This window comes from Hyperolius riggenbachi, chromosome 11, assembly GCF_040937935.1.
Source record: "Hyperolius riggenbachi isolate aHypRig1 chromosome 11, aHypRig1.pri, whole genome shotgun sequence".
Classification (NCBI taxonomy): Eukaryota; Metazoa; Chordata; class Amphibia; order Anura; family Hyperoliidae; genus Hyperolius; species Hyperolius riggenbachi.
The window spans coordinates 83,587,116-83,599,958 of NC_090656.1; the positions used below are offsets into that span (position 1 = coordinate 83,587,116).

Consider the following 12,843-nt stretch of genomic DNA (forward strand, 5'->3'; position numbering starts at 1 on the left):
CCTCCTGCTCTGATTCTGGCACCCCACTTAACACTCCGTCCGCAGCCATCACCAAAGTGTCATCGTCCCAGGGCTCAGTGGTGTGGACATTTTTTTGTGTGTCTGCCTCAGATGAGAGCAATGCCATCTGTACTCTCTGCCACAGAAAATTGAGCCGGGGAAAGACCAAGACCCACGTAGGGACAACTACCTTATGAAGGCACATGATTACAAAGCACAAACTGCAATGGGATGACCACCTGAGGAAAAGCAGCACACAAAAGCAAAGCCACACACCACAGTGGAAGATACCAGGCCGCAATTATTTCTCAAAAAAGGCGATACCCAAACTGTACCGTGATGCTGAAAGGCAAGTGGTGTCATCTCTGGCACACAGTGTTGGGTCAAGGGTCCATCTGACCACGGATGCCTGGTCTGCAAAGCACGGTCAGGGCTGCCCGAAGACAGTCCCCACACACAGCATCTCTGCCTGCATGCCATGTGACTGCCTGCCCCAAGACTAAATCGGTCCCCACACAGCATCTCTGCCTGCAGGCCGCTTGACTGCCTTCTCCGCCACCACCAACAGGGTCCAGGTCTCCAGGTGGATTCCTGAATTGCAATAATAATTTTTCTGGTGCATGTACATGCCTGCCTAATTTTTCTGGCTGCACTGCAGCTCCAACAACAAAACAAAAGGCATGTACATGTGTAAATTCCCCTTCGTGATCGTTACCTTGAAGCGGCTTGCGTATCACAATGAAGCAATGACCGGCTAAATGAGTGTGTTGGGGTTGGGGGGCACACCTGACCCAAGAAGATAGATAATAAGGTCGTTGCTTCATTGTGGACAGACCAAATCCGATCAGCTGGACACTCAGTCACTGTTGTTCTTTCATTCAGCTACCTCAGCCGACCATATGGGCTTGAAAACCGCCATGGCCTGCACTCTCGACATGGTGCGCACCAGTCCAGCACGGCCATCACTACAAAAACAGCTGTTTGCGGTGTGTTACACAGTGAGTTTAGTCTGTCAGTGTGAAGTAGTACACTAATTACACTACCTGATTGAGGTTTACACATGCAAGATGTTTAAAGCGCTTTAGGCATCCAATTTAGCAATAAAATGTGATTTCTGCCCTTAAAGAGACACTTAAGCCAGAAAAAAAATGAGTTTTACTCACCTGGGGCTTCTACCAGCCCCCTGCAGCAGTCCTGTGCCCTCGCAGCCACTCACTAATCCTCTGGTCCCCCGCTGCCAGCTAGTTTCGTTTTTCCCGACAGGCCCGTCAGGACTGGTCACGCGTAGCTTTTTCCGCATTCCCAACTGTAATTAGCGCTATTGCGGGCCGCAACGCATACAAAAATACGCATTGCCGCATTACGAACGCATAGATATGCTGCAACGCGTATTTTTGTACGCGTTGCGGCACGCAATAGCGCTAATTACAGTCGGGAATGCAGAAAAAGCTACGCATGGCCAGTCCTGACGGTCCGGTTGGCAAAAACGAAACTAGCAGCGGGGAACCAGAGGATTAGTGAGTGGCTGCGAGGGCACAGGACTGCTGCAGGGGGCTGGTAGAAGCCCCAGGTGAGTAAAACTCATTTTTTTTTCTGACTTAAGGTTCACTTTAAACCCTGCTGTACGTAAAATCCGGAATTTTCCCCGGGACTTTTGGCGTGTATCCCACTCTGCCATGCCACCCTACAGGTGTTAGACCCCTTGAAACATCTTTTCCATCACTTTAGTGGCCACAATTAATGTTCGTAGTTTTGAAGGTTCGCCTGCCCATTGAAGTCTATGGCGGTTCGAAAGTTCGCATGTTCACAAACTTTTTTCGCGTGTTCGGGTTCGCAAACTAAAATCCGCGGTTCGCGACAACTCTAGTGATCAGAAAATCGATCACAAATCCGAGTGGATCTGTTGGAAATTATCTGTCGACCCATCTATCTGATAGGAAATTGCATGGTGTGTACCAGGCATTAGAGGCGAAGGATCAGCAGGATGCCAGGCAACTGGTATTGCTTAAAAATACATAAATATGGCAGCCTCCATATCCCTCTCACTTCAGTTGTCCTTTAATCAAGACAGCTCCAACACTGGACACGTTTAAATCAAAACTGAAGTCACATGTTTAGTCTGGTATTCATGATCACATAACTTTTTCCCCTGTACACATCAGTATGTACTGATCTGAGACAAGCTTATGCACTTTGGGTCCTCAGGGAGAAAAGCGCTTTCCAGATGTGTTGTTGTTGTTGTTGTTCCCCCCCATGGGCAAAAGTGGCATTGCTGGGGAGAAAAAAAACAGAAAACATGTGGCACGCTATTGGAGCTGCTGCAAAAAACAGGTGGGAACAAGTAACGGGCATAACTCAAATGTGTGTGACCCAAAATCTAACTACAAGTTTCTGCATGCACCATACCTACACAATATGCCTCATATACTACTATACAACATGCAACTTCCCTACTACCTGCTACCTCCTCTTAAAGGAACACTTTTGTGAAAAATTTTAAAATTTAAAATATAAACTGCTCAAAAAAATAAAGGGAACACTTTGACTTTCATTGTGTTGTATATATATATATATATATATATATATATATATATATATATATATATATATATATATATATATATATATATATATATATATATATATATATATATATATATATAGTCTATACTAGCCTGCACTGGAAAATCTTCCCTGCAGAGGGAAAAAAAGATACATTGGGCCATATTCTATTGATAAACTCTAGCACTGGCGAGTTCTCATCGCCTAATCTTATAAAACTTTAGACCCCCCGGTGGAAAAGAACTCGCTTGGGCGATATAATCGCCCAGCGAGATCTTAACACGTTATCCAATTACCCTTATCATGCCTCCGGGAAGCAATACTTCCCGGCAGACATAAGCGTTAGCTTAGACCTGCAAAAAGCAGGTCTAAACCGGCTAATGCACGTCGACGCCGCCGCATCTGGGGGTCTCCTTTAATAAGGAGACCCCCAGAGCTCCCCGTCGGGTTGCCGCACACTGTAGAAGCCCCCCATGTAGCTGCACCGGCACCCCTGTTGGCATACATACCGCCACAGATCACCCGACGCCTCTCGCCGCAAAATCCGTAGTGTAATTACAGTGTATCTGACACTGTAATTACAGTGCGCATAGAAGGAGCCCGGGCAAAGCATCTTTGAATCTGCAGCCTGGGCTCCCCACTGGTCCGCTGTGTGAGCCATTTTATTGGTTCAGACAGCGGACCAATGGGGAGCCCAGGCGGCAGATTCAAAGATGCTTTGCCCGGGCTCCTTCTATGCGCACAGTAATTACAGTGTCAGATACACTGTAATTACATGACGGATTTTGCGGTGTCGGGTAATCTGCGGCGGTATGTATGCCAACAGGGGTGCAGCTACATGGGGGGGCTTCTACAGTATGCAGTGACCCGACGGGGAGCTCTGGGGGTCTCCTTATTAAAGGAGACCCCCAGATGCTGCGGCGGAAGATGTCGGCGATGTTCGGCGGGCGAGTGCGCATGTGTGGGGAGTGAGGCCGTTATGCTGATGGACAGCACCACAGCGTAAACCTCACTCCCCATCGCCCAGTAATAGGGAGCATCGCTCAGGCTTTCGCCTGAGTAATGCTCCTTAACGGTCGGCCATCGCGCGAAGGTAATGGGCAATAGCTTCTGCAAGCTACTTATCACCTTGAATAGGATATGGCCCTTTGTCTTTTAATTATTATCTCAAGTGTCTGGCAGAGTTCTCTGCGACTTTGAAAGTCGTGGAGCTCAATGGCTAATTTGCATAGATAACAACTGGAGTTTCTTAGCTCTTCCTTAAGGCTAGGTCCACACTAGGCACGGTTGCAGGACGGACGCTGCAGTCCGAGATCAGGGAAAGATCAGGGAAAGTACCACCAGACTGCAAACTGATCCGTTTTCATAAAAAGTGCATCAGATTTGCATCAGTTTCCGCTCAGTTTTTTACCCCAAAAAACGGATAGAAAACGTCTCTATCATTAGGAAGGTAGTGGGAGGGTTTTTTGGGCCAATAATAAAGTTCAGGCTATCCGTTTTCTCATCAGTTTTTGGTGCTATTTTGCCTGTGGAGATGGAGTTGCGTTTTCCCATTGCTTTTCACAACCCATCCGTGTATCCGTGGTCCGTAAAAATGCAGCGATTCCGGACCTTCCGTTCAGGTTTTGAAAACGGTCCCTGCAAACGTAGATGGATCAGTTTTTTTATTGGGTGAGGACGGCTGCTATTTTTAACATTAGTATCCGGGACTCCGTTTTTCATCAGGGCTGAAAAACGCAGCCACGGATACGTTTCCGGACCTAGTGTGGACTAGCCCTTACTGGAAACAATATTAGACTTGTGTGTTTTCTTAGCTGTACTACACATACAAATCATTAGATCATAATTTTTTTTTTCGCTTCAGTGTCTCTTTAAATTATGTTCCTAACACAATCTAAGGTTATGATATTTGATTTTGAAATAAAGGTGGGCTTTTCTACAGTGTGTACTTTTCAATGTAAACTAAAAAAACAATGTTAATGGTAAATGTTAGGAGAAAAGGTTTACAGGGAAGATCAATTCATAATTTTATTATATAGACAAGACGGTGTGGGCTTAAAAGTGAGTGGGGTTAAAAATGGTCTATTTTATTTTAATATTTTTCATTGCATCCCCATCACTATGGTTTTCCTATTACATTTGCAACCCAATATGTGTCTCTGGTAGTTTAGTGGCCCCTCACAGGCTTTCCTTGTGGTCTGGTGGGTTTCCCTGGTGGTCTGGTGGGTTTCCCTTGTGGGTGTCCCTGGGGTTCTGGCAAGGGTGTTCCTGGTGGTCTGGTGGGTTTCCTTGTTGATCTGGTGGGTAACTCTGGTGGGTGTCTCTGGTAGCCATCCCTGGTGGCCTGGTTGGTTTCCCTGGTGGGTGTCCCTGGTGGGTTTCCCTGGTGGTCCCACATTTGCAGAGCTGGCAGCAGGAAGTGATGCTGGGAAAGTATTTACTCACCTCCCCTAGACAAGCAGCTCTCCCTCTACACAGATCAGCATTCAGCCTCTAAGTACCGGGTCAAGGCTTGATGACATTATAAAGCCGGGTCCCGAAACTAGGGGCAGTGTGGTGCTGGAGCCTGGATGCCAATCTGCGTGTAGGGGACTGAAGATCGCCGGGGGAACAAGGAGAGGTGAGGGTTGTTGTTGCAGCTACTGCCATTGTGATCACTACAATCAACTGCAATTGCAGTGAGCACTTGATCAGGAACCAATGAGCTTGAGAGCTGAATCTCCCGTCAGATGCGCATGATCGCGGCGGGAACGCGGAAAATCGGGTGGTGTAGATTCCACCCCGCATTAGAGTTAGGGAGCTGCAGATGCTGCGTACATTCTACATGTAATGCAGTCCCGAGCCAGTTATACTTAAAGGATACCCGAACTGACATGTGACATGATGAGATAGACATGTGTATGTACAGTGCCTGGCACACAAATAACTATGCTGTGTTCCTTTTTTTCTTTCTCTGTCTGAAATAGTTAAATATCCGGTATGTAAGTGGCTGACTCAGTCCTGACTCAGACAGGAAGTGACTACAGCGTGACCCTCACTGATAAGAAATTCCAACTATAAAACACTTTCCTAGCAGAAAATGGCTTCTGAGAGCAAGAAAGAGATAAAAAGGGGAATTTCTTATCGGTGAGGGTCACACTGTAGTCACTTCCTGTCTGAGTCAGGACTGAGTCAGCCACTTATATACCTGATATTTAAAGAAAAAAAGGAACACAGCACAGTTATTAGTGTGCTAGGCACTGTACACACACATGTCTATCTCATTATGTCACATGTCAGTTTGGGTATCCTTTAACCTAGATGATCAATAGGCTCCTTAGAGCACTCTATGCTCCTTATTGCATCCACCCCCCCCCCCCCCTCCCCGTTCCCTCCATCTTGTTGCTGTATGCAGAACACTGGATGGTTCTCCAAGGCACACAGGCTGTCCATCTGCACGGCCTCTCTTCTGTACTTGCTACCCCACGGCTGGGTGTAGCAACTGTTGCCAGGAGTGACCTGGGTACGCACAGTTCCATTTCTTTCCATACTGTGCATGTCCAGGATGCTCTTGGCCACTGTGCACAACCGCGCTGGACACAAGGGAGCGCAGATTGGACTGTTCATGCGCCAGGCTGTGACTGGTTCTAGTCAAAGCTACGAACGGGGCATACAGCTGCAAGACAGAGGGGATCAAAGAGGGATGAGGTGACTTCTCACCTTGAGGGGGAAAAAACGGAAGCCTAATAGTGCAAAATGTCACAAGGGTTGGAAAAAAGGTGAAATAGAACTCACAAAGGTGGGTTGCAAAAAAGGGCAACCAACTACATCAGGCAGGTAGAGCTTTAACTGAACAGCTTCTGAAACAAAAACGCTTGGAAAAAAACGAAACGCTCTGGTTTGTACCATACCATTGAAATACATTAGCCAAGCGGTTTTCAAAGCGCAAGCATTTTTAAAAATGCTCAGAACCTCTCTTGGTGTGCACCAGCCCTAAGGCCTGGAACCCACTACAAAGCGCTATCGCTAATCACAATCGCTAGCAGTTTTAATGAGAGTTTTGTAATCGATTTTTCATGAGCGATTTCTGGCGACATTGGTAGTAATTTTAAAAAGTGTAAGCTTTTTGCCAGCGATTGTGTAGCGATTTACATTTAGGCCCGGTTCACATCTGCGTTTTTTCCCGGAACATAACCGGAACTTATACTGTACAAACGGAACAGATCTGAATGGATCTAATGTTAACCTATGGATCCTTTCACATGCGTCCGTTGGTACGGATACGTTCTGTACGTTCCGGTTCCTGGCTTCAAAAAATGCTGCAGGCCCTAATTTTCCAGACCGTTCTGCCTAGCGGTACGGATCCGGACAAAAAATACTGCAGCATTGAGGGCAATGGGAAACAAAATGTTTCTTCACACTAGTGAAGAAACAGATCGTTCCACGGGGGATGGGGGCATGAGCCGACGCGATCCTGAGCGACGGGAGGGTGAGGGGAGGGTGCAGCAGCCGGGCGGGTGGGCTAGGGAGGCTTTATACATACTTTATCTTCATAGGCAGCCGGCGGTAGAGGCTTCCGTCTTCTTCCGCATCATGTGACTACATGACGCGTCATGTGACTAGTCACATAACGCGCTGTGTAGTCACAGCGGAAGAAGAGGAAGCCTCTATCGCCGGCTGCCTATGAAGATAATACCGTATTTGCTGAGTGAAAACTGAACCGATCAATCATTGATCAGATCCGTTTTCACTATGTGAACGGGCCACGGACTGAGCCATCCGGATCCGGTGAAGCGCAGATGTGAACCGGGCCTTAGCGTTTTTAATTCTGATTGGTCCATTCAATTAATTTTTTACAGTGTGCAGTAATTTAAAAACGCTAGCAAAATCACTCTGTATAGCGATTAATGAGCGATTATGCCAGCATTTATATACTTTATATTGCAGAAACGCTAACGCAAAACGCTAACGCTCAAAAATGCTGCATGTTCTGCGTTTGTGAATCGCAATTACTCCAATGGAATTTGGCTCGTTCAATAACATTAGTTGAGGGCTTTGGGAAATCGCTAGTGTTTTTTCAATCGCTCCCTAATGGTCAAAAAATCGCTCTAGTGGGTTCCAGCCCTGAGGCTGGATTTTCTCAGTAAAATGTGTATTTGTCTCCGCCCACTTTCTGGTTTTGGGGATAGAAATATCCTATATGTTATTCCAAGTAATGTACTACAAATCCATTCAACCATTGTTGCAAATATTAGTGAGATTCCCATACTGGGAGTGGGAGGCGTCGCCCTCGTCCAGCATGTCTTTTGCAGCCTCAGCGGCGGCGGCGGCGGTCACATGACTCGTGTTTACAGGCTGGCTGTGCAGTCGCCTGGTGCTGTCACTGCTGTGCGATCATCTCTGTGGAGCACAATGGAGGGCAGTTGTGTTCTTCTCCTGGCCGCAGCTCTGGGGCTGGCGAGCGGCTTCCCGCCGGGTGGCTGGCTGGATCTGTCGCCAGATGAACCTGAAATAAAGAAGCTGGTGGAGCTCGCTGTGCGGGATTATAACAGCCTGAGTGACAGCGATGCCATTTACAGACAGCTGCGGATATCAGACGCCCGTAAACAGGTGAGTGGCAGTGCGCTGCCGCTCCATGCTCTGCATCGCTGGGGATCAGCAATTGTACATTTTAATTAATAACATTATTCCACCTGTGATAAAACGTTTCTTGCTGTGCTCAGTCTGCGGACCATTTGTTGTCCCTAAGGGTCCATTAACAGTACAATTTTAGCAAACGATTGGAAAATTGTGATTGGAGAGAAAGTATTAGTATAATGCCCATGAACGAGTTAAAAGTTTGATCAATCTGATTTATGTAGGTAGAGAAAACAAAGAAAAAAAAACAATCTGATTTCAAATGGAATCAAATTTAAACAGGATTGATAAATTGTCAATTCACACTTCACTATTATTTAGTATTTATAGAGTGGCAACATTTTCCGCAGCAATGTACAGAGTACATAGTCTTGTCAGTTAACTGTCCTGCAGAGGAGCTCACAATCTAATAACTACCATAAACATATGTCTCTATCATGTAGTGTATGTATCATAGTCTAGGGCCAATGTAGCGGGAAGCCAATTAACTTATCTGGGGGGTTTTGGGAATGTGGGTGATAACCTGAGTGCCTGGAGAAAGTCCACAAAGACAAGGGGAGAACATACAAACTCCATGCAGATAGTGCCCGGGCTGGCATTTGAACTGGGGACCGAGCGCTGCAAGGCGTGAGCGATAACCACTATGCCTCCATGCTGCCCACTATCAACATTATCCAATCGAATTGATTCGCTAAATTGTACTGCTAATAGGCCCCTTAAACTAGTCTTAAGACCCCCCCAAATGCTTGTTTCTATTAGAGTCTTTTCTAGGGCTAATTAGCCCCATGGCATGCTCTTGCGTCTAGTCATAAGAACTTAGCAATTACTTATTCTTTCCATTTTATATTTTCCATAACTCTGTAATTCATTGTTAGCTACACTGTATATGAATGAAAAATTATAATACAGCCAAGTGTGCTCTTCAGCATCTGAGATCTCTAGCATAATATAAATTGGTTCACAGACCACAGAATGTTGAGTACCACCAGTTTTCTGCATAGTTAGATGTATGTTTTAATTTTCAGTCTTCTGTTTGGAGTCGGAGTCGGAACAATTTTGGGTGCCTAGAGTCGGAGCCGGGAAAATATGCACCGACTCCGACTCCTAATGAGTTTAAACTGTAATTAAAATAGAAAATATGATAAAATGTTCTATTTCTCCGATAATAGTCATCGTAAATAATTTATAGATGCAGTAAAATAATTTATAGATGCAGTAATAGCTGTGCTTAGTCCACAAAAATGAAATAATCCATTCAAAATTAGTTACTTGTGCTGCTTCAATAAAGCAGTCCCCGTATACATATCTGATTGTGACTGTATATATAATGTGTACACAGGAATCTCTTATATATACTAAATAACATCTATGCCGTAAGAATAAAGCCTGATGTGGAGCCGTGTCACTAATAGAGATGGTCAATGAGATGGAAATAATTCTGCGTTATGCTGATTTATGCAATTGTATGCACTCTCTTTGCTCATGAATGTTGTTAAAATTTGGTTTGGTGACTACAAATTAAAGGGTACTTGAGACGGATGAAAAGAAAAGTTTTTTTATACATACCTGGGGCTTCCTCCAGCCCCCTTCAGGCCAATCAGTCTCTTGCTGTCCTCCTCCACCACCTGGATCTTTTGCTATGAGTCCCGGTAATTCAGCCAGTCAGTGCACTCCGGCCACATGACGCTCCTACATCCAGGAGCATTCTGCACCTGCACAATAGTGCTGCACAGATGTAGTATGCTTCCGGCGGCGGAGTGTGTGCATGCACACTACGCCAGACTGGCTCAAGTACCTGGACTCATAGCAGAAGATCCAGGTGGCGGATGAGGACAGCGAGGGACTGATTATCCTGAAGGGGGCTGGAGGAAGCCCCAGGTATGTATAAAACTTTCATCTGTCTCAGGTTTACTTTGTTACACAGTAGTACTATACATATGCACTCCCCACAGAGCTGCAGGGAATCCACTGAGAATGTTGTGCACATTTAACACAGAGTTGTTGTCTATCACCCATAAACCTGGTTCAGAGATTGTGCATGAAGAATGTGTAATAGAGGAAGAATAGCCTCTTTCCCCTGCAGAGTACCTGCACATCACTCATACATGTACCCACAGTCATATTGCCTAGGCCCTGAACCATGTTCAGATTGTACATGAAGAATGTGTAATAGAGGAAGAATCTCCTCATTCCCCCGCAGAGTACCTGCACATCACTCTTAGGGCTCTTTTCCACTATGAAATGCGATCGCGATTGCGATCGCGATTCCGATCGCGATCGCAATCGCGTTTCAATTTCCACCATGCGATTGCGATTGCGATTGAGCTACTATATTCATTATAGTCCAGCTCAATCGCATACAAAACGCGGCAGGACGACGATTGCGTTTTGACCAAAATCGCATCGCAATCGGATCGCACTAATGGAAATTGCTGCTGCAGTTTCCATTAGTTTAATGTACCTTGCGATTTGCGATTAGAAGCAAATCGCAAATCGCAGGCTAGTGGAAAAAGGCCCTTACATGTACCCACACTTACATTGCCTAGGGCCTGATAGATGTTCTTTGTTACGGTCTGTACCTTTTTCAAGTACTCTTACCAAGGACTAGTTTTAGTCTATGACTAAAGGGAATAAATATGGCAGTCTACATATCGTTCTCACTTCAGTTGTCTTTTAAAATTCCTAAGCATTAGCAGTTAAGAGACGAATTTCATGTTACATACTTTCAACTTTGTAATATGCAAATGAGAGGAGTCGGAGTCGGTGGAATCCTAAACAGAGGAGTTGGAGTCGGTGGATTTTTGTACCGACTCCACAGCTAATGTCTGGAAAAACACTGACTTTGTACAATAACCCTGTAATTATGGTGGTAGTAGTTGATCCAATTAGAGGAGTGATCTGCAAACTTGGCTCTCCAGCTGTTGCACAATGCATTTGCCTTTATGAATCATGACTGTGGCTGTCAGACTCCTGCAAAGCATTGTGGGACTTGTAGTTCCTTAACAGCTGGAGAGCCAAGTTTGCAGATCACAGCAGTAGAGGAACACACCTTGGATTGAGCGTCATGTGACTGAAGTCTTCACTGTCTTTATTTTCTCTTCATAGCTGGTGGCTGGGATTAAATACGAGTTTAATGTCTTTCTGGGAAGGACTTTGTGTAAGAAGGGCAGAGAAGAAACTGTTAATAGTTGCCCACTGCATGATACAGCTCAAGTGAAGGTAGGTATGCCGAGAATGGACTATAGAAGTTTACATAACAGAAACTTTGAGTCAGTGTTTTGTATACAACATCTACACGATGAATCAGGGCTAGTGTTGCACTTTGGAACCTCCTCGGAATCAGACGCCAGAGGAAACCATACTCCTTATTTTTTTTTTCACATTTTTTTTTAATATTTGGTCATCTGCATCCAGTAAAAGTGAAAAAGTAATAAAATGTCAGTAAGAAAAGTACTATTTTCAGCAGTGCAGCTGGTAGTGTTATGCAGCCTGATGGTCCAGTTTTACCTCTTTATGTGGGTGGCATGAGAACACTCCTAAGCATTATTTTCTAAAAGCATTCGGTCTGGTTCAACCTGCTGCCAAATAGTTCATAGGAGATTCGATTATGTTAGCGATTTAAATAACTGATAGCTATTTCAGCTTTATATTCACAATGTATAATTTGGTATATGAGTCATGTATGAGTTGTTTGAGCCAAACTGACTATCATTTAAATAGATTCTCTATTAGTGCCCTAATTTTGCATGTTTGGACACATAGGAATGAAATCAAAGTACAACAGCTTACATTCCCTAACCCTAACAAAACCCCCTGCCCTGTGCCCAGTTCAAACTACACCCTCTTCCTAACCTTAATCTCATCCTCCTTGTACCTAACCCTAACCTGACACTCTGTTCTGTGCTGAACACGCATACATTGCCCCTGTAGTGTGCCTTGGCTAAATCTCCCACCTTCCCCATATAGTGCCCTCTCACTATACCCTTACAGACCTCTTCCTCAGGTGAAAGTCCCTTTATATGTGTGAATTGCTGCTCAGAGCCTTTTTACCATTAGTACAGTATTCCCCTTACCCCTGCTTTAGTCCAGGCAACCCCTACTTTTTTCTGTGAATCGCATCCCATATCCCATAGAAGTTGTGGCCAGAGGGCAGATTTGACCTAGAGAGTAACTAACAATATGGAATACTGCAACTAGTTGGGAGAAGGTGGAACAGTTTTTTATTTTCAATCTTTGAAGCGGTTGCCTTATTAACAACCGCTTAATGTGAGTATCTATCTATATATTTACTATCTATATATATATATATATATATATATATATATATATATATATATATATATATATATATATATATATATATATATATATATATATATATATATATATATATATATATATATATATAGTGGTGGCGAATCATATTTTTGTATCTCCTACTTTTATTTAGGGTCCTCCCTGAATGACCTATAGTAACCATATGCTTGATTGTGCGAGAGGCCAGTATGTGCACCATCCTGGTACTTAGCAGAGTGGGTGTTTAGTGAACTGCACTGGACACCACCTTTTGACGTAGGAGTTTGATTCCTGGCTGGAGCTAATATCTATTCGGTCAATAGTCCTTGGCCAAGACTCACTAATTCTCCATGGTGGTCTACTAAGTGG

The 12,843-nt window shown here is 44.6% G+C and overlaps 1 protein-coding gene across 1 annotated transcript in view; it reads left to right on the forward strand.

Moving 5' to 3' along the window:
* The first annotated feature begins 7,866 nt into the window (after positions 1 to 7,866).
* Positions 7,867 to 12,843, forward strand: part of CTSF (cathepsin F) — an 82,913-nt gene continuing 77,936 nt past the window's right edge. Inside the window, exons 1-2 of the mRNA XM_068260526.1 lie at positions 7,867 to 8,151; positions 11,284 to 11,397. Of these exons, the coding sequence (XP_068116627.1) occupies positions 7,879 to 8,151; positions 11,284 to 11,397 (387 nt within the window). The 5' untranslated portion in view covers positions 7,867 to 7,878. The remainder of the gene's footprint in view (positions 8,152 to 11,283; positions 11,398 to 12,843) is intronic.